This window comes from Macrobrachium nipponense, chromosome 32 (assembly GCF_015104395.2).
Source record: "Macrobrachium nipponense isolate FS-2020 chromosome 32, ASM1510439v2, whole genome shotgun sequence".
NCBI classification, from domain to species: Eukaryota; Metazoa; Arthropoda; class Malacostraca; order Decapoda; family Palaemonidae; genus Macrobrachium; species Macrobrachium nipponense.
Genome location: NC_061094.1, coordinates 61,344,972 through 61,365,252, shown reverse-complemented (window position 1 = coordinate 61,365,252; position 20,281 = coordinate 61,344,972). Strand labels below are relative to the sequence as shown.

Below are 20,281 nucleotides of genomic sequence, written 5' to 3'. Positions count from 1 at the left end.
TGGGTTAGTGCCTAACAAAGATTAATTTTAGCATTCTTTTTCATTCACCAAGAGAAAAAATACAAACAAGTTTTCTAGTAGGGAACAGGAATTATGCTAAAAAAAATTGTCTAATAAACTGATATTGCTCATTTGGCAATGAACGAATTAAAAAGGAAATTTGGTACTCATGAAGTGGAGTCATTTTTCTCTTTGTGACACAGACAATGAACGAAATGTGCATGCTCTCCAAAACTTCTGGTGAATTTACTTGTGCTGTGCTTTCTTATCCAACAACAACAAGAGACATAAAGAAAAAACTCAAAAATTGAAAAGGGCAAACAGTTTTACCAAGAAAAACGTTGTGGTTTTGTGGGTTTTTACAACTATAGTGATTTTTTAATGGTGCCACTTTCCTCATGCAAAAAAGATGCAATTCAATAACATTTCAGTTGATTGTGACACCATAAAACTCTTGACAATAAAAAACAGAAAGAAAAAGTATTCTCAAATGTATTAAAACACAAAAGCAAGGGATTAAGTACCACAACCCTTTTTTTTATCCTTCATAATACTGTCTGACATTGAGTAATATAGTAGGGGACCACCCCCTTCCTCAAAACTGCTGATTAGCCAGCAGTGGGCGTCTCAAAACTTTAGTTCTCTATTTCAAACTGACCAGTTTGAAACCTACTTTCCCTTAGCAAGTACCTTGGCAGTGAATGAAAAACAACGAGCTTTCTTAGCTTTTCTTAATAACTTCACAGCCAAATGTAATATCCAGCAATTGCAGTAATGAACATCAGTATCAATTCAATAAAAATCAAATGTTCTTAACAAGTTTGAGGAGTGTTTAATCGTCAAAAATTTCTTACATAATGACAATACTTTTTATTTCTTGGATACTGATTACAGTGTGAGTGAGAACATTATGGGCGATCTAAAAACACCATGCATCAAAAGTATTGATGTACAAAACAAAGCTTTCTTTAAGAATTTTTTTTTAACTATTCCAAAAATTTAATTTCAGCTTATTATACCTGATGGAGAGGCTGTTTGTATCTAGACCATTGGAATAATATATCTGAAAGATAATCACTGATAATCTATCACTCCCAACTAAGACAGGACAAAAGCAAACTAGAAATTCCTTTTTGGCATAACCAAACAAAACACTGCCTTCTCATAGTTCAATAAGAAAACAAAAGTATAATGTGTCTATGAAACTTTTTTCCTCCAAACTGAAGAAAGGTGTAGTTAAGTTACAAATCCTGTAATACATAACAGTACAAATTATCTAGGTACTAAAGAAAACTACAAATAAAGTCTTTCCAAGAACACAATGTAAATTATATTTATATTCACTAACGATTGCATAAAAAGTGCAACATAAATTCCAGTTAGAATGGTCGTTTTACCTTAGATATGATGGAATTCACTGAAGGTTTAAGAGAAACACCTACCGCACAATCCCTAGAAATGAGGAAAGTAAAATAAATACTTGAAAATGATAGGGCATTGTATTGCTATGCTTACGTGAAAAGCCAGGCATTCCTCACATGAACTCACTTTTTATCTTGGTTCAGATTCAAAGAGAGGTTAACGAAGAGTGTGATCTGCTAGCAGCAATGAAGACTCCCGTTTAGTTTCTATATGATGCATCACCTCTTGGAATGCTGAAAAATCTTACTGTCTCCTCTTTGTCGTCAATGGATTTAACCAATGCACATCCTTTGGTACCATTATCAACGATAACATATCTAAGGTGTGAATAAATATCTCAAAACTAATTATAGAAATCTTTCTCAAGCTTGGCTACACCAAACCTTTTTTTTTTTCTTCCACAGTTATTCTTCTATTAATCTGACACAATATAAAACTTTTATAAAACTATATCTCAAAATAGAAAATCCGAAAAAACAAAGCCTGAAAATCCCATTATCATATAGCCCTAATATTCCACATAGAAAATGACTTGTATATTTTTTCTCTCACATTTCTTACACAATGATCTCCCAATCATCCACAAAAGTTAACTTGATCTGCATGTGAGGGCATCAAATTTCAAAAGAAAATGTTTATTAAGAGATGAACTCCTACAATGGCAGACTACATGTTCACATGGTTTTTTTTTAAGCACCACATTTCAAGGCGTATGAGAGCTTTCTCTCCCCACAGAGCGCAGCCTCATCAACTAACATGTAAATACAAAACTTACAACCAATGTAGAGACTGTAGAAACTTTTTTCCTTTGAGATGTATCAATAAATAAAACACTGAATATACACATTCAGAAAGAACAAACCAAATTTAGACTGGGAGAAATATAGTAAATATAGATATATAATATATATATATATGTATTATATAAATGTATATTTTATTTTTGCCAAGGTTTTTTATCAATTCCTTTATGATTTGGAATGTGTTTATGTTTGCACGAGTCACCGAAGACACATCCAGTTGTGCGCCAGAAGTAACATTCATCACCATTGACTGGTCCCTTCAATTTTGAGCCGTTAGATTGTGACTGGGCAGTATTTTGAACTTGCGTGGCAGGAGGCGATACGGCAATACCACTTGCAACACCGTTCGGCTTAGTATTGCTGCGTGGAAGAAGTGGAAAAGAAATGATGGCAGTGTAAAAGAATTGGAATTGGAAAATAAAATTTATGACAAAGGCCAAGCGCTGGGACCAATGGGGTCGTTCAGCGCTGAAAATGATGTTGAAACAATTGTTAGGAGGGGGTGGAAAGTAAGATGGAAGAAAGAGAATATGAATGGAGGTACAGTAAAAGGAATGGGAGGGTTCCAGCGAGGGGCCGAAGGGACGCTGCAAAGAACCTTAAGTAATGCCTACAGTGCAGTGCGTGAGGTGCACTCACTACCCCCAATGAGGTCAGCATAAAAGAATACTTCAGTTTCAATTAATAATGTTAATGTATTACCTATGTCAGTGCATCACTGAGAACAACATCAAATATATATGCATTGGCAAAGAGAAAAATAAGTTAACTTCTTCTTTGTAAATGCAAAACTATGGCACATTCTTATCAAGTTACAAAATCAAGTAAAAAATTAACAAATCGCAGTGGACTTTCTTTTTAAAAAAACTCACTCTCACTAACCAAGTCAAGAGAGAGAAACCTTGTCAATGAAAAACTTACAGCTGGAATAAAATGCCAATTGTTAACAACTCTTCAATAAAAACTTAAACCCTCCTGACATCCTTCATATAAAAATTATACCTCAAAATATACTCAATATAACATCCACCTTGGCTTACAAAACTTATGCAGCAATTTCCATGAATGCACACATATTACTAGACTTTACAGATTACTATAAAATCTTTTAGTGATTAAACCTACTGCAATTAGAATGAAAAATACTAAGAAAACGCTACTCTAACATCTGTTGAGCAATAAGTCTCATCACCTACAAAACAATGCTGCAAGTGCACCATAATTCTGGAATACTACAGAATTTATCGTAACTTAATACTACATAATCTTTAGAAGAGCAAATAAACAAGCATATAATGAATCAATAGGAATTCATTTTATTTTTTATCCATTATGTTGGCCATTCTGTATTCTGATTTAAAAGCTCCAAAAATACAACTGTACCTAAATAAATCTTGAAAAAATAAAAAAAATTAAAATAGATTTAATTTCCTCTTAATATGTACACTAAATTTATGTTTTAGAGCAATACTATTTGATAATACATAAGACTAAAAGAGCTCTGATGAGACAAGTACAAAACTGAATTAAGATAACTTACCTTCTAACAACAGGTGGTTTCGTTTTTCTGAATATGACATTTTGTGTTCCATTTACAATTGGATTATCAGGAAATTTTATAAGGAGTTTCTGACCACACAAATCATGACCTTGAAGCGTTTCCATGGCACGACCTGCAGCCTCTTTGTCGGCATAATTAACAAATGCACAGTATTTTTCTTTCAATAATCGAACACTTGTAACATGACCTTTTCTGTGCGGAAAACAGAAAAGAATCAAAATTAATAAATTTAAACTAAAACTATAAGTATGACTTAGTAACTCAGTAACAAATGGCAGAACAGGCTTGAAGCAAAACCTCATTAAATATAAGGATCTGATAAAACAAGTTCTCACATTGCGTACTAACAAAACTTCACTGTATTTGTGACGAAACTCATTTTTTATGAAACCTGTGATTTACTCAAAATAATGGGTTTTTATTTTATCAATACTATCTTTATTTCTCATAACCTACATGTGCAGGTATCCAACCTAGTTAAAAATTGATTACCATCTAATATAATTCATGGACTGAAACCTTAATCTACTAAACAAGGGGATTTTACGGCAACAATTTTAATGGCTTCTAGGGGGACTTCCAGTCACTGGAGAAGAAGTCAGTTCAAACTTCCCTGGCCTTCTACAGTTGGTGGTCATGAAAACCTCACACAGAAATACGTATATACAAAAGACAAGTACCACACTGTCCTTGACACATATGAAATAAAAAATGCAAACATGAAATAACATACGAACACATCAAATTCACTGTATACTTACTTAGAAAATAACTGGCTAAGCATTTTTTCAGTGACCTCGGGTAAAACATTTCCAACCCATAAAGATGTTAAACCTTCAGGATTTTTTGGACTGAAAAAAAAAAAAATCACATACGTTAGAAAGAGGTATGCACTGTGAAACCTCTAACTTGACCACAATACAATGTACAGTGTAGAAAAATAATTTTAGGATGATTTCTCTGAAATATTCTATCAGGGTTTTAATAATTGTTAATAAAAAGGTCAAGTGGGTACACAACCAGATTTCTTCATTTAACCCAAATAAATTACTGTACTTATGTATAAGATAAAGGCCGTCACCTTTAACTTTCCCTTCAAGTGAATCTTAGTAATTATCCTGGGGTACACAACCAGATTCCTTCATCTAACCCAAATAAATTACTGTACATGTATAAATTAAAAGGCCATCAACTTTTTCCCCAGTGGCCTTTTACTTTCCCTTTAAATCAATCTTAGTAATTATCCTGCAGTCAAACAGGCCACTAGGCCTCCTACCAACCCCTTGCCATTTCTCTTAATCATTCAACTATGCAGCATGTAAGCTTTATATAATTCAAAGCTGGGCATTATAAAAAACTTTACAGCCTTTCTCCTAATCAACATAATGGTTTCTGTAATGTTAATTGATAACCTTTTCTAAACTTGTCCTACTTAGCTCTTTGTTTTCTATATAAGTCTGGGAAATGTTGCAACTTCTTCAGAGCTTCTCTAAGGGTTTGGCATAACATTCTATTGGATTAATTCCCTCCAATTGACTTTACTGAAATTCAATTTAGGTAATGAAATTCAATTTAGGTTTCCCAGCAGTCATTCTGAAGTCTGTTGTTAGTTCCCTTTTCTTCTTAAGGAGGCATTTCTTCAATGTTCCTCGTTCTACCATGTTCTACCCATATAGGGGCCACATTTTTAAAGGTGATGAGACTAGGATAAGACAGGGGGAACCATTAAAAAAAAAGTTCCACATATCACTTTTGCACCTTATTTTTACTTGATTTATTGCTGCTGCCTTTTGGGTTCTTTGGTCATACTGTACTGACACTTCCCTCGTTGTCTGAGGTATTCATTTGCGGGCTTTATCAATCTTATGTCAATTCAATTCTTTGCTTCTAAACATTGCATAAAACAAATTTACAATTCACTGTATATACTGTATCTGTACTTATAAGTACAAGTCAAATATATCTTCTAAAAACCTATAACATTTGTTATTACACAGTAGCATCAGTAAGTAAAAACCATTAAGACAATACTGAAAATAGCTCATTGATAAACTGGGTAATTTTCCAAAACAAAAATGCTCCTCACTTCATTTTAACGTCCTTCGAAGTCTGAGGTACTTTTACACGTTTAACGAAGTCATCTTCTTCATCTGAATAAAAAACATCATCCAAAGTCTCCTTAAACTCCCCAGCTAACAAGGCATCCAAGGCAGGCTGTAGATAAAAATTCAAAGGTTCAACAATTATAAAATGGAAAAGAAAAGGAATCTTTTGGACTGATTTTAAAACATTGTAACATGCATAGAAGTGTTACCAAACCTGGCTGACTTGGGGGAGATGAGGGATTTTTAATGTACTGTATACTGTAGGGTCATATGCTATTATAAGACCTGCCAAACTGAAATATGTCGTAATTCACACTTATTTCAAATGTATCAATTCAGCGAAACTACTTCATCAATAACATATTTCCATCAGATTCTCTCTTTATACCGACAAGCAACAACATTCTCTGTACTCTTTATCTTGTTTGTTTTCCACTTGAATTCCCATCAGATCCATTTCATCACTTCTGCCCTTTCTCAATGATTGAAATGACCTTCAAAAGGGGCTGCCATCCCAATATACTTCCAAATGATCACACTCCAGACTACACTCTCTCTTCTTCCTTTCCAGTCACCATATATTAGCTTTGCTTACACAGACTTTTATAACCTCTAATCTGCCAGTATGGCAAACAATGAACCACAGCAGTTTTAACGACCTGCTATCCTTGCAATTGTGTACTGACACTTACAAATACCAGTGAAAGATAGCGACTATCCTTAATCTTCTCAAACGAAAAATCCCAGAAAAAAAGGCAAAGAAGAAAGCATAAAAAATCACTGAATGAAGGTAACAGAAAAATCAGCATTACTGAGCTATTAAAAAATCCTTTAAAATTGTGAGTAACATTGACAAGTGTTTCTTCAGCTGAAGACACATGAGAGAGACTGGCAATCACCGGCAGTACCTGGTTCCTACACACATGGCCCAGCAAGGGAAAGAAGCTTGTTTGCTCTTTATTAAATGGTGTCTATTTCTATTAGTGGCAGCTACTATATAGTAAATTTTTCAGAAAAAGATGTAAATAATTCTATGAGATTTTGTAGATAACTTCTTGAGCAAAGTTTTTTTGTAAATTTCGTTGGTCTTGAAATAAATAGTTTCTCAATACCAAAATATGTTTAAAAAGAAAAGAAAAATAATAAATGACAAAAATTACATGAGTTACCCAAACAACGCACTTCTATATGTTACTATAGAGGGGTTTTACAAACAATGCAGTTTTTTACATCATGCAAGTGCTATATAGTCTAGTACCATTATCATTAAAATCATGGCTATACAAGTATATAAATTAAAACTGCAAAACAACCCATCTCTTTGTAAGGCAATCTGAAAGGGCAATAAAGTTATGAGCAAATTCTGCCACAAAAAAGAAAAAGGTCTTTGCACTTACCTGAACATTGGTATATTTTCTAATTGCACTATTTGCTTGTCTTTCAGTAAATCCCATTTCTACTAAACGCACTATTCTAACTTTTCGTATTTCTTCTTGAGCTTCTTGACAACCCTTATCTAAACGAAGAACTTCTTCAAAGGCAGACTCGGCATCTATATATTTCTGGAACGGTACAATGTGCACACATTAAAAAATTAAAACGTCGGAGTTTTACATACTATAACATAATAAACCAGCGTCATCTTTCCTTTCTTTGATAGTTTTATCATCTGTAACATTTTCCTGAACGATGCTGAGAAAACAAGACTTGAAAACTTCACTGAAATTAATTAAAGCAATTCAGAAACCAGTAACTAATAATCATAATTAAGAACAAAATGTTCTCATCATCATGTTCCAAGGGAGTATCCCTCTCCCTCTTTGCCTGCCTAGTAACATTTTTCCACACCCTTAAAACTAGAAAAGCTTTCATGAGGTAGGTCTGTTACCTAACCAAAACTTTCTTCCTCCCTTATCTCTTCTAAGCATTAGAATCCCCATCCCATCTCCCAATCTATCAATCAAAACTGTTAAGGCTTTGATTCTGAGTTTTGCAAACTTGTTATACTGTACAGCATTGTTTTTTCCATTTCTTCAAAGCAAATATCTAATGACTAACACACTTAAATTCCCAAAAAATTTACACAAAAAATAACCACATACCATACTCTTAAATGTGCTCCATAATGTATTAAATTATGGCCCATGACTTCCATAACATTGAGTACTTACTCCTAAACCCCTTAACGAAGTTCCTCTTCTATAATGTCCTTTAGGCCACTGAGGTGCTATTCTAATTGCCTTCTCAGCATCTTTTAAAGCTCTGAAATTTAATACATTACATTAATAAGTGGTGTTTCCCTACATAAACCTATCACAGTTTTTATAACTTAATATATAAACAAATTAATCACATGTAAATGCCTAATATCATGGCCCATAATGTTCCCAAGAACAATAGCCTTCTGTTACTTAGTAAAGGTAGACAGTTCATGAAACACATGCCCTCCGGACTCGTAGGTAATAACGAGGAGAGGTCCCACTTAAGCAACTGGATCTATCTATGAGGGAGCTCCTTTTCAAAGTGGTGAAAGAGCGTTTACTAGAGTGAATTACTTCCTTAGTGGTGTTGAAAGTTATGCTTTGAAATTCTGGAGCATGAACATGAAGAGTGAGGTTATTAGTTCAAACGCACTTGAAGATCCAGAGGGCATCCAGAACCACAATTTTAGACATACATGATGAATAGGACTGTCATAATACAACCTCAACTAAACAACCGATTCTTACATAATAAGAAACAAAACTAAGGATTATTTCTCCAACATAAAACTTGACTCTTCATGTCTGGAAAGTACATAAGACAATAGTAAATCTCTTAAAGGATTGAATATTTAATTTTAATCGAAATGATTCCAGAGCATACAATTACAATTTTTCATAACAAGTATTAAATGAGGTTGAATCTTAAGCTATGTATGTACAACATTTTCAAGCTTAATATATGCTCTCCTACTCTGAAAATATTTGAGGATCTTTATTGTGAAGACTATCAGAAGCTACAATTCCAGACAAAAGCAACAATGTACAATCCTTCTATACAAATAGTAGCCTGAGACAGGAAAAATTTCCATATAATGTGCTGTTACAATTTTCATTTAGAATCCAAATTTCTAAACCTTTCTTGACGTGCTCTAAGCATACATCCAGAGAAATTAAATCTATTAAAAATAGGTTCATACAATTTAAACATAAAGATTTTTGCACTTACTTTTCATGTTGCCCTAATTGATCATAGCAGTATGATCTATTGCCAAAGAAGCGATGATCATTAGGATCTAAGCGAATTGCTTCAGTAAAAAGACGAACAGCTACAGTATACTGGCCCACATTGGCAGCTTCATTACCTCTGATTGCCAACTGCCGAGACTGCAACACCAGTGTATCAAGGCCTAGAAAAAAGAAAAAAAAAAAGAATTTATAAAAAAGTACTTTCACTACAAAAATCCATTACTTTATCTTGACCTAACCTATGGTAGCAGCAACTGCAGACATGCCCAAGAATAGTATTCTTTTCCATCCACCTGAGCCTGCATCAGGGTCCCTCAGTTCCTCTTACAGTGAAAACTGGTCATTCTATGCACAACCTGAACCAGCTCCAGCTTGGAGGGTGTGATAGATGTGCAAATATTTTGTAGCGTAAAGGTTTTTCCTACGAAAAAAACAAATTACATCCCTAAAATGGCATATTTTTCAAACAAAATCCTTACATAACATTCGCAAGTAACTATACTTGCATTGGGATGGACTCATACCAGAAAAGTAATTGGGAGTCTTGCAATTTCTACAAGTAGTATTACACCAATGAAATTCATTGGGTTATGGTTAGTAAACATAAAAGGAACCATGTCACTAACAATTGACAAAGCTTACGATTACTATAGGCCATAGCAGCAGAAAGTCCAGATTCCTATGCCTAAAAGTTATCTGATGCTTTCTGAGGACAAACAGATAGATGACTCTCGCTCTGCCCTCCCTATACCCTTCTTCAAGTTGAGACGGATCCTGACCTGCTGCCACTAAAAAGCCAATAGAATAAATCATATAATGATTTAGGTCTCTGAAGTAAAATAAAGGTAGAAGTCTTCCACAATGCAATGTTTAAAATTTAATTCATATCAGAAAAGGTTTTAAAAAAAACCCAAAGGCATACATAGCCTAAATTCCCCTTGGGTAGAAAATTTCTAGTTAAAATACTTAGCAGTTTGGGAGGGAAGACACCAGAATTTTTTTTAAATGGGAAAACCCTTCTCAAATATTCTCAGAATCAGTGTCTAAGTAACTTAAGATCTTTACAATAATCTTGGAATCAAAATAAAACTGGGTGAGAGGTGGATTATGACAAACAGAAAGAGTAACAGAAACCAAAGGCCAATGTAATTTTAAAAGCCCTATGAAGTAGCTCAACAAGAATTATTAAGAACAGAAAAGCAAGGACCGTGGAAAATGAAAAACTCCTTCTCATTAAGTTATTCATATTTCCAAGTAAAAGCAAGGACAGGTACCAAACCAAACACTGATATTTCTAGACAAGTAGGCGTCCCCAAATATCCGTTCGTCAATGAAGCATCAAGAGGAAAAGCAAGAAAACGAATTTGGACAGAAAAGGATACAAAATTAAAATAGATTAAATTAGGGGCAGAGAGGTCAATTCAGTAGAGGCCTGAGAAACACTGCTTTTCTGCACCAATCCTTCAGCTCCAGGGAAAAGAGCTTTCAGCCAACGGCTTTTCAATTGATCCTTCTAGTCTAATTCTGTCTGACCATCCAGTCTCCACTTTCACCTTGCTCCATTTATACATTTTCAACTGCAAACAAATCCTTCGGTAACACTTTCAAGAAAATTTCATAAACAATAAAAAGGTAACTGAAGGTAGTGATTTTGGATAGACATTATCAGAGGACAATATCAAAACAGGTCAGGTATGGAGTTACGAGGCCTATTCAATCTGAGGGGTGACATTTACTCGACATAGCATACTGTTTTATCAGCAAAATAAAAATCAAAATCACCTGTACCATAGAAGCAAAAGTAAAATGAACCATTTAATTATTTTTATAAAAATAAATTCAACTCAGTAGTGACAGAAGTAATACTATTTTTCCTTAATCCAACTGAATATCAGAACTGGAAAAACAGGTAAAAAAATATTTATAGAACCTTACCAACCCACTAAATACATTTTCTACACAGAGCTTAAATATACAAGATAAATTTATAAATAAACAATGTATTACTACATATTAACGCAAACACTTTTCTTTTTTGAAAAAGGTCACAACATCCAACTACAATCTTACCTGAATTAAGTCCATCTTCCTCCTCCTGACTGCCATTTTTACTTAAATTTTTTCTCTTTTCCTCTGGTTTTGAAACGGCACCACGCGTGCCTATTTTTTTGCTTGCAGCCATTGCGACAAAGGCGGAATTTGGGTCCAAACCCTGGCTCTCTTCTTCCTCTTCATCATCACCTTCTTCTGAATCACTGTCACAGTTTCTACTGGAGAGAGAAAAAGACAAATAATTCCCTGTACAGTGATGCTCCTTTTGCATGCCATATTGTTCGATAACCTTGGGTTAATCTTTTATAATGGTGAAACCAAGTATAGTATAGGGGGAGATGTCAATAGTAATTCTGAAATACTGGTTATGCAATATTGGAAAAAAATGTTTAAATCAACTTTAGCTCAGTCCAATTTTGAACAAATCCTTCGGGTCAGCTCTACATACACACACACAAATTTGAAAATAGTGAATAAATTTAATATAAAATTTTGCAGATTAAAATTCTGAATATTTTTAAGAGGTGGATTCTGCCATCAGTAATTAAACAAGTATTTTCTTTGACCTCTACAGTCTACAATGTGTACAGATTAAAAATCATAGTGAAAGCAGAAAGCAGCTCATAAATCAGAAATGCATAAAATATCTGAATCATTAATCTGTTTTAACATTCTCTATCATACATACATATATCAGTTCCTTGCAAGTGCCAAATTTATCACAAGTGTGTTGTATCCTCACCTTTTATCGCTGTTAGAATTTTGGGTAATAATTTGATTTTCTATTTTTTCTATTTTTTTCTTTTCTTTTCTTCTTTTCTTCTTGGCTCTCCTTTTTTCTGCTTTTCTCTTCTCCTTTTCGGCACCGGTTAGGTCTTGGTTAACTTTTGATATATTATTGCGGGCATCTCCATTGCGACAATACACTGAAGAAAAAAAAATCTCACTTAAAATTTAGTGATTATCACAGGCATACTTTAGGAAGGCAGTCCCTGGGTTATGACGGGTTCGGCTTACAACATTCCGAGGTTAAGGCGTTTTGAATTATATTCATCAGAAATTATTTCCAGGGTTACGACGCATGTTCCAGGGTTACGACGCCTACAACACTGATCTGGCAGAAGAAATATGACACCAAAAATGCAAAATAATCAATATTTGAAGTTTTTATTTTATGAAAAATGCAATAAGAATGCAGTTTACATAGTTTTCAATGCACCCAAAGCATTAAAAGTAAGGTTTTCTTAGGATTTTTTATGCTCTTCTGGCTTACAACGATTTTCGGGTTACAACGCGTCTCAAGAATGGAACCCCCGACATATCCCGGGGACTGCCTGTATTCTATGTTGGCCAAGGTAAAAATTCATCATAATGCTAAATAGGAAACAAATTATCATCCCCGTTTCCCAATACATTAAGATACAACCAGAATAAATCTTATAACAATTTTTTCAAATCTAATTTAAGCTGGATTATGCAGTCCTTCATAAGTGTTATTCTTACAGATCTTGTTAGTACTTGGAAAATAACTATTTGGTCAAATGACGAATCCAGCTAAAATGTCCCTCTTTAATGAAAATTTCCCAAAATCTTGAGTTCATTCCATCAAACAAATTTTAAAGTAAAATGAAAATTAACAGTCAAAAGGGGCTATATAAGTTTTCATTTCAAAGTGTCGAAAACAACTGAGATATATATATAGACATATAGAATTAATCTTCACCTCACAAGACCCTCAAGAACTTATAAAATTTACAATCTGTAGTCTTCTTGCTGAGTTTCATTACATGACATACCTCAAGGCTGAGTGTGGGTGTATCTTTTTTTAACTGTTCCAAAAGTAACAATAAAACTTACCTCTCCATTCATCTTCAGAGCTCCCGTCCTCTGAGTCATCATCATCATCGTCATATACTGGAAGCGGTTGACCTAAAAACAAAGATGACATTAGTACCATTGAAATTCACCCAAAAATTTAACAAGACAATAAACCTTTGAGAATCATAAAAGATAAGCTCAAGGTCTATAACATGATGGCTAACTTCCAAGATAAAATGTGAATACTGGATTAAAATTGTATTCCACTTCCTTCTATCTCAAAACTTGAGCACTTTTATATTTAGATGTTTTACATTCAACTTTCTAAAGGACCTTTGATATTCGATAATTTACTGACATCTACATGCAGCAATACCTTGCTAATCACTTTAAACATCAATTAAAAAGTTATCAAACACCCAAACACCAAAAGGTTATGCTAGGTTACCTATACTCCAGGCACAGTACTGAATACAGTACCAAACTAAGTAGTTATTATAGATGTTCTACAACCACTGGGTAATGCTAAATCTTATAACATTTGTCTTGACAAGAATCATATCAAACATGACAACAAAATTACAAACTATCAAAATATCAAAGCTTTACTTTTAGGGTTGACTAACCCATCAAGTCATAACTTATCATGAGATATGCAACAGCAGTCCAAACGCATAATTTTCTAAAAACACAACATTCTCCTTTAAAGTCAAACCTCTGCCATCAGAGAAGCAGTTTGGTTGTCGGAGTAAAACCCCTACCTGTAATGGCTTCCTGGAGAAAACGAAGCATAACTCTTTGTGAGGCCAGATTTTTTTCAATGACAACACCAAACATCAATCCTAGTGACTTGAGTGATAAGACTAATGCTTAAGATAGGGCTTATCTACATATGCGTGCATACGTTCACTCTATCATTATATCAGCTATGAATTATCATAACCAGTAAAACGTATCAGCATAAGTATCTTTACAGACTGTTTCCAGTATAGTACTTAATTCCAGGCTAGCTTTTGTCAGTTCCAGGGCTAAATGTTTTCCCTGTATGGTACTTTGACTGCAAATCAAATCCAAGTTTTCCTTATTCAGTAAATCTTTGAAAATAAAACTTCATAATTTCTAGACTCATGCTTTCACTGTAAAGCACTTGACTGCAGTCAAGATGGTAAGTAAATCTCAAGAAAATAATTTCAAGATGGTGGGTAAATCTCAAGAAAATAATTAGAGAGATAAAAACAATATGACTCATTGATTAACTCGCACTTTCCATTGTAGATAAGGCAATGGAGATCGTGCATTGCTAATAACTTTAAGACTCCATTTAAGCAGCCTAATTCAAAATATATCAATTTAACAAGCCGTCTGAATAACTCTTCTAGACTATCACTGAATTGCCCCAAAGGACTGGTCTCTAATGAAGCATTTATGGGACAGCTAAGTGGCAAAAGATCAAGAGGTACGGATGGAAAGTAAAAGGTAAAAAACAATGCAGGTTGGGTAGAAAAGGATACTTCACAGAACATCAAGAAACATCAATGATAATCACCAAAAGAAGTAAGAACTGCATAACAAATTCCAGTCCATGCCAAGCAGTAACAACATACACTACTTACTCTTAGAATTAGATGACTTATTATTTTTACTGGGTTGAGCTTTTGGTGGTGGCAAGGGTATCAACTGACTATAGGCAGCAACCACCTGTTCAAGTTTCTGTTGGAGGAAAAAATAGAATTAATTTGCAAATATGTTGTGATTTATGTCTAGTGTTGCTGAATCTAATGTTATTATGTATGGTATTACTTCACAATAGATCTAATGCCTTTAAATATATCTAGAATTCTAAACTATCTTAAATATATCAAGTGTACATATCACTTGAATGATGACCAAAAAATAATGTGATGGGATAAAAAAATAGTCTAATATTGAAATACATTAAATCTAGCTATTAAGGCCATGATATTAACAGTTTAAATGTACATTAAATGAGGATATAATTGCATATCCATTTGACAAGCTAACATGTTCTTGAGAAAAATATTTCAGATTTTTTTTACATATTCTCAGGCAAAACTTTGAGCACCTACTGATGCCACATCTTGACCCTAGCGGACAAGGTTTAAATAATACCGAATCTACATTTTTTTGTCCAATAGTTTGAAAGATGACAACTTTATGTAACCACCACCCTATTGTCATTATTTGTTAATATCAAAGGGGGTTTGGCCACCAATTTGAACAAACCTGAATCCCCTTTAAATCCAAGGATGCTTTGTAGCAATTTTGTTGCAGTTTTAAAAATTAAAGTTGGCAACAAAAATCAATCTGAAAAGCCAACCACTTTCAGAAATGTACTAAAATGTAAGTACATACAGTACAGTATCATATAAGAAAATTGAGATGACTTCTAAATGTGGCAGAGAAACCAAGAAATGTTAAAAGCTGAAAGTATACGAAACAATAAAAAAGGATCTGCAGAACAGTATCAATAATGTTATGTCAAGAGCTGTAACAAAGGTAGACCTGTTTCACGAATGTATTACATATAAAACTCATACAAATACTTTTTTGAGAGAGCATATATTTTGACTCCTAGGGTTCCCCCTCAGGATTTGTTCTTAAATGAATAGTGGAAATTGAAGAAGTAGACAGTTGAATGAGAAGATACAAAACAGTTAAATGAGAAGATACAAAAGAGACCTAAGGGCACAGATAAATAACAGAGTAAAAAAGAAGAAAGTTAAGGCTTAAAGGGCACTGCAAGCAATCTTTAATACCAACAAGAACTCCCAAATAACATTACCTTCTTGTCATCAGGACACTTGCTTGAAGAGAGTTTTAAGGACAATTTTTTATATCTTTCTTTGATAGCATCTTTATCCACCCCTGAAAGAAAAGGAATTTGATCAGCATTATTTACAGTACTTTTATTTCAAAACACAAAACACCATAATAATCTATATTATACTTCAAGGATTTGTTTAAAATTCTTTAATATTGTATCAAAGATTTGCTTAAAATTCACCTTGAATATTGTAAGCACTAAGCCCCAAATGTAGGCCATATGTGTAAATTTCAAGCATATACTATACGAACTACTAACATTACATACAAACTGAAATGCACTTACTAGGCCTACCTGGGTTCTTGGGGAGTTCAAATCAAAAACAATATGTCATTACTGTTAGTACAAGGCTAGCCTAAAGTGAGATTTCCCTGACACATGAAACAATAAATGTAAACAGGTGATCAGATTTTGCAAGGAGATAACATTACAAGTTGTCTATAAGAAAACACTGATGTGAAGTCCATTACTACAAAAGTTTAATGCTTAAGTTTGTATATGCATACCAATACACAATACACGTGATTAACTGGTACTACAGTATTCCCTAACATTATCAGTTGCACTCTCAATAGAATACAGATTTGCACTCATTCTTTCTTCCAATTTATTCAAGTGCAAACATGTTTTGAAAGAACAACCAGTTCACATTACTGTACATTTATACTAAAAGTAAAACCAAGTTGATGGGATTCTTTCCACCCAGTGTTGCAATACATCAATTCCCATTCATATTTAAGATGAAAAGTAGTTCCAGATAACACAAGACCCCACTACCCAGTAGTTCAAATACTTATTCTCTGGTGGATAAATCAGAGCCATACACAGAAAAAATTTATACCTGAAGCCAATTAAATAAAGTATGCAAAGGAATATTTTCCTTCTTTGGTTCACTAGCTCGAATTTTGACAATCTGTACAGCATATGAAATAACTAAGATTGCCTTGAAACGCAAGGAAGGTAAAAACCTTGGATATATTCAACCAGAAAGTGCCACTGTACATAAGACACAGCTGCAAACATTCCTGGAGCACGAAAGTATATGTAAGCTGTGATCTACAGGGTTTAGGAAATATATACTACTACTAATGAAAATCAACAGGAAAATAACAATCTATCATCAATTAGCTGTAGTACAGCCTTCAACAATGAAACAAAGGCATTCAAAAGATCACTAGCCAGAGGCTTTGCTGTAGTGCCCCAGTAAAAGTGGTTCATAGTTTCTCAACTTTCGGCAGGGGACCTGTTCCAGCGTTGTGCAGTAAATTGATTTGCACCATAAGTCTGTGTCTCACCGTTATCAGTGCTTTAACAGCACTTACAGCAACGTAACTTGATGCTGCAGTTAACTTGATACCTTTTCTTGCCATTAGGACGGCACCATAATTTGATGCAACATTAACTAATGACACTGTAAAGCACCATTAACAACACTGAAAACGCGCCATAAGATCGAATCCGCCATAAGATGGTGAAGCACTGTACTTGGTCTCTTCATTTTCCAAAACATGTCACCCTTATTAAGGGGAAAAAGTAAAGCTCCTTGCTAAGGAGATGACCAACATAATACAGTTCACAAATCTACAAGCTTGGAAGGAAACATGGAATTCCTGAAACTAAGACGAAATCATCCTGAACATGTTACGAAAGGTAAGAAATCACGCACAGTGAGGCAAAAGCCATCTCAATTTCAATACAAAACCTTATGTTAATATACAATTCTGTACGGTCTTCATAGCATATATCACTATCAACATACAAGACGCTAAATAAACAACTGCCTGCAATGAATAAAACATGAAAATATCAACAATGATGAAAGGATAACAATAATAAAGGCAAAACTCGGCTCATCTATAAAACCAATAAGAAAGAAAGAGAGAGAGAGAGAGAGAGAGAGAGAGAGAGAGAGAGAGAGAGAGAGAGAGAGAGAGAGACTGGTTCTACCCCTTCAGGGGTTAAGAATTACCTCATCAAGGCAGGTCCTTCCTTATTTGGACTCTCTATACTAGCCTACTATATTTATAAGTTATTCTCACAAGGCACCTCATAAAATTAGGAGTTGTGCCCCATGTTCAAGTCACAAACATGTCCAGAGGCATTGCACCTTGGCTTATTCAAGCAGAAATTTGACAATGTATGTTTAAATATGGGTGACAGTACTTTGTGATCATTAAAATCTAATAAACAGAAACAAGAAGAGACAATGATATAGCACAATTAATTTTGGCTGGTTATGATACAGAACTGGTTGGGGCAATGACCATCTATCATCAGTTCTAGGATTATATAGTAGAATTAAAAAGCACACTTTTCCTAGGTTTAACAGAAACACTAATAAGTTTGGGTATAAATTCCCTTTACTCTATATACACTACAGTATAAAATTCTACCGCATTCACATCTTTGCAACATGGTACTTAGTTCCCTTGCCTTTCCTCTAGTGCAATATGAAATGCCTTGCAATTTTTAACTGTCTTGGTGAAATTACATAGCACACCATCTAGTCGATGTCTCCATAGTTTTTTTTTAGAGAAAACTAAAATCAAAGCTTGCAGTGGAGACTATATTTCATCAACAGAGACGGTATTTTCTTCCATATCCCTCACTGGACGATCACGCTGACTCCCATGCAGATGCTTGGAGGCTTTTCTTCAAATAAATATATCCTAGGCCTATCATTCTATACATACATCTTTGGTACGTATTGGATAATTCAAGTCAATCATAGTTTCCCTGCTTTAGTTAGGGTAAAATATTGAATGGCCGGCCTCTACTATAGAGCGACCACCCTCTCAAAAATTGGAAATTAGGGCTTTAATTTGTGACTTGGGGAAAAAACTTACTTCGAGAGAAAAGTACAGGTCTCAAGGTGTTGGTGTTACTTTGACAGATGTTAGCTTTTGGCTAATGTCTATCCTGGGTTACAGGACATGTTAAAGTACTTTCTCGGGAAGGTGGTCACATAACGGTAGAGGCCGGCCATTCGATATTTTACCCTAGTTGTTGCTGACACCTGCACAATATAAATGACCCATTATACCTCCATATAATTATTCCTTCTTCTGAATCATTATATACTAAATGTGAACCATATTTTTATTAATCTTAAGTTAGGCTAGTTCACATAAAATCCCCAAAAACGTAAATTTACACTTTTCGACAAGTGTGCCTTGAATGGTTTAGTCGAGTTACTTAGCCTAACACAGACTATCCATCATGTAGCTCAGGCTAGCCTAATACATCTGGTTAACATAAATAACCTAGCCTAGTCTAACCCATCTGGTCAAGTAGGTTAGCCTAAGTAAACTGTCATATGTCATTCTCAATGTTCTGACCCACCTAGGCTTAAATCTCTTGGAGTACCTTTCATGTACATTCACAAGACAGTTATAATAGCTTAGGTAATTCAAATGGTAATGTAAAATCCCACTTTTGTTAGCCTAACGTAGCCTAACATAAGCTTATTCCGAACAAAAGGCAAAACTTCCACATCCTTCGAAGAATCTAACCCAACCATATTCTGTTGATGTACGTAAGCTAACTGACACATTTAGAGGTTTGTGTGGATCTAAAGTTAAGACTTTAATGGGAGGGTGTGTAAATAAAGTAAAAATATGTGAAATAAGTCTGGTTATAAGTATGTGTGGAAAAGAGTAAAATAATTACGAGACGAAATTTCACCGAGAGAAAAAATACGGGACAACTTTCTCGAGAATTTTCTCACACAACTCTCGAGTGTCATTTCCCGTCAATGGCTCAAATTTACTTAAAACAACGAAATACAGTTGAAATGACATGACACGCCCACCCATTAACCTTCCGTGAGAGAAATAATAGAAGCAGACCCAGATTTATCATAAAGAACTTTCCACGACGAGACCCGACTGCCCTCCTCCCAGAGCGACCCCCAAATTGAGCCGTTATTTTCCACAATATCTGGGTTATAACAACAAAATACGGTTGTAATTACAAGCCATGTCCACCTACAAACCTCCCGCGAGAGAAAGGAATAAAACAGACCCAGATAAACCGTAAAGAACTTTCCAAGACGAGACCCGTCTGCCCTCCTCCCAGAGATAAAACCCCGAACTTTCGCCCTCATTTCGAGGGCATTCTACACCGTACCCGGGCCAATTCAAAGTCTCTGTACCCACCTAAAGGTAGTTCGAGTATCCTAAATGCATCCTTTTCCGATATTCCCATGGTCGCGACATAGGAGTGAGTGCTAGAGTTAAATGTGTGGAAAAAAGTCCAACGAACTTCTCTATTAGTGTTTCACCATGGTCACAGGGTTGTGACATGAACTGACACGGCTGGAGGGACTCTGGGGCCGAGCATCGCTCGATCCCCCTCCAACGGGGTTCGATCCTCCAGCCTCGAATCCCGCACCGACCGAGGCCAGTTTCGAATCCCCTATTCTGGCAATCTGCCAATGCATATTG

The 20,281-nt window shown here is 34.8% G+C and overlaps 2 protein-coding genes across 5 annotated transcripts in view; one reads left to right on the top strand and one right to left on the bottom strand.

Moving 5' to 3' along the window:
* The window catches only part of LOC135207547 (cathepsin B-like), a 47,748-nt gene that overhangs the window by 5,800 nt on the left and 21,667 nt on the right, over nucleotides 1–20,281 (top strand). The gene's annotated exons all lie outside the window — the stretch shown is intronic.
* LOC135207545 (stress-induced-phosphoprotein 1-like) lies at nucleotides 808–20,138 on the bottom strand. Of its 4 annotated transcripts, none has more exons than XM_064239371.1 (13): nucleotides 19,994–20,138; nucleotides 15,795–15,877; nucleotides 14,605–14,701; nucleotides 13,031–13,102; nucleotides 11,916–12,099; nucleotides 11,192–11,391; nucleotides 9,102–9,282; nucleotides 8,063–8,153; nucleotides 7,289–7,453; nucleotides 5,873–6,000; nucleotides 4,548–4,637; nucleotides 3,766–3,978; nucleotides 808–1,452 (listed from the first exon to the last, which is right to left on the bottom strand). In XM_064239371.1, exons 1-13 carry the CDS (start codon nucleotides 20,040–20,042, stop codon nucleotides 1,380–1,382), a joined length of 1,626 nt encoding a protein of 541 aa, XP_064095441.1. In that variant the 5' UTR covers nucleotides 20,043–20,138; the 3' UTR covers nucleotides 808–1,379. The 4 variants fall into 4 exon arrangements, with proteins under 4 accessions (XP_064095441.1, XP_064095440.1, XP_064095439.1 ...); XM_064239370.1 differs by having other exon boundaries at nucleotides 808–2,585; nucleotides 11,192–11,388; XM_064239369.1 differs by having other exon boundaries at nucleotides 808–2,585; nucleotides 19,994–20,137.

Coding starts and splice junctions, on each gene's coding strand:
- LOC135207545 (XM_064239369.1), bottom strand. CDS start 20,042: ATGGGAATATCGGAAAAGGATGCATTTAGGATACTCGAACTACCTTTA. Junction 7,454..8,062: donor CTTCGTTAAGGGGTTTAGGA/GTAAGTACTCAA, acceptor GTACCGTTCCAG/AAATATATAGATGCCGAGTC. Junction 2,586..3,765: donor AAACCACCTGTTGTTAGAAG/GTAAGTTATCTT, acceptor TCTTCCACGCAG/CAATACTAAGCCGAACGGTG.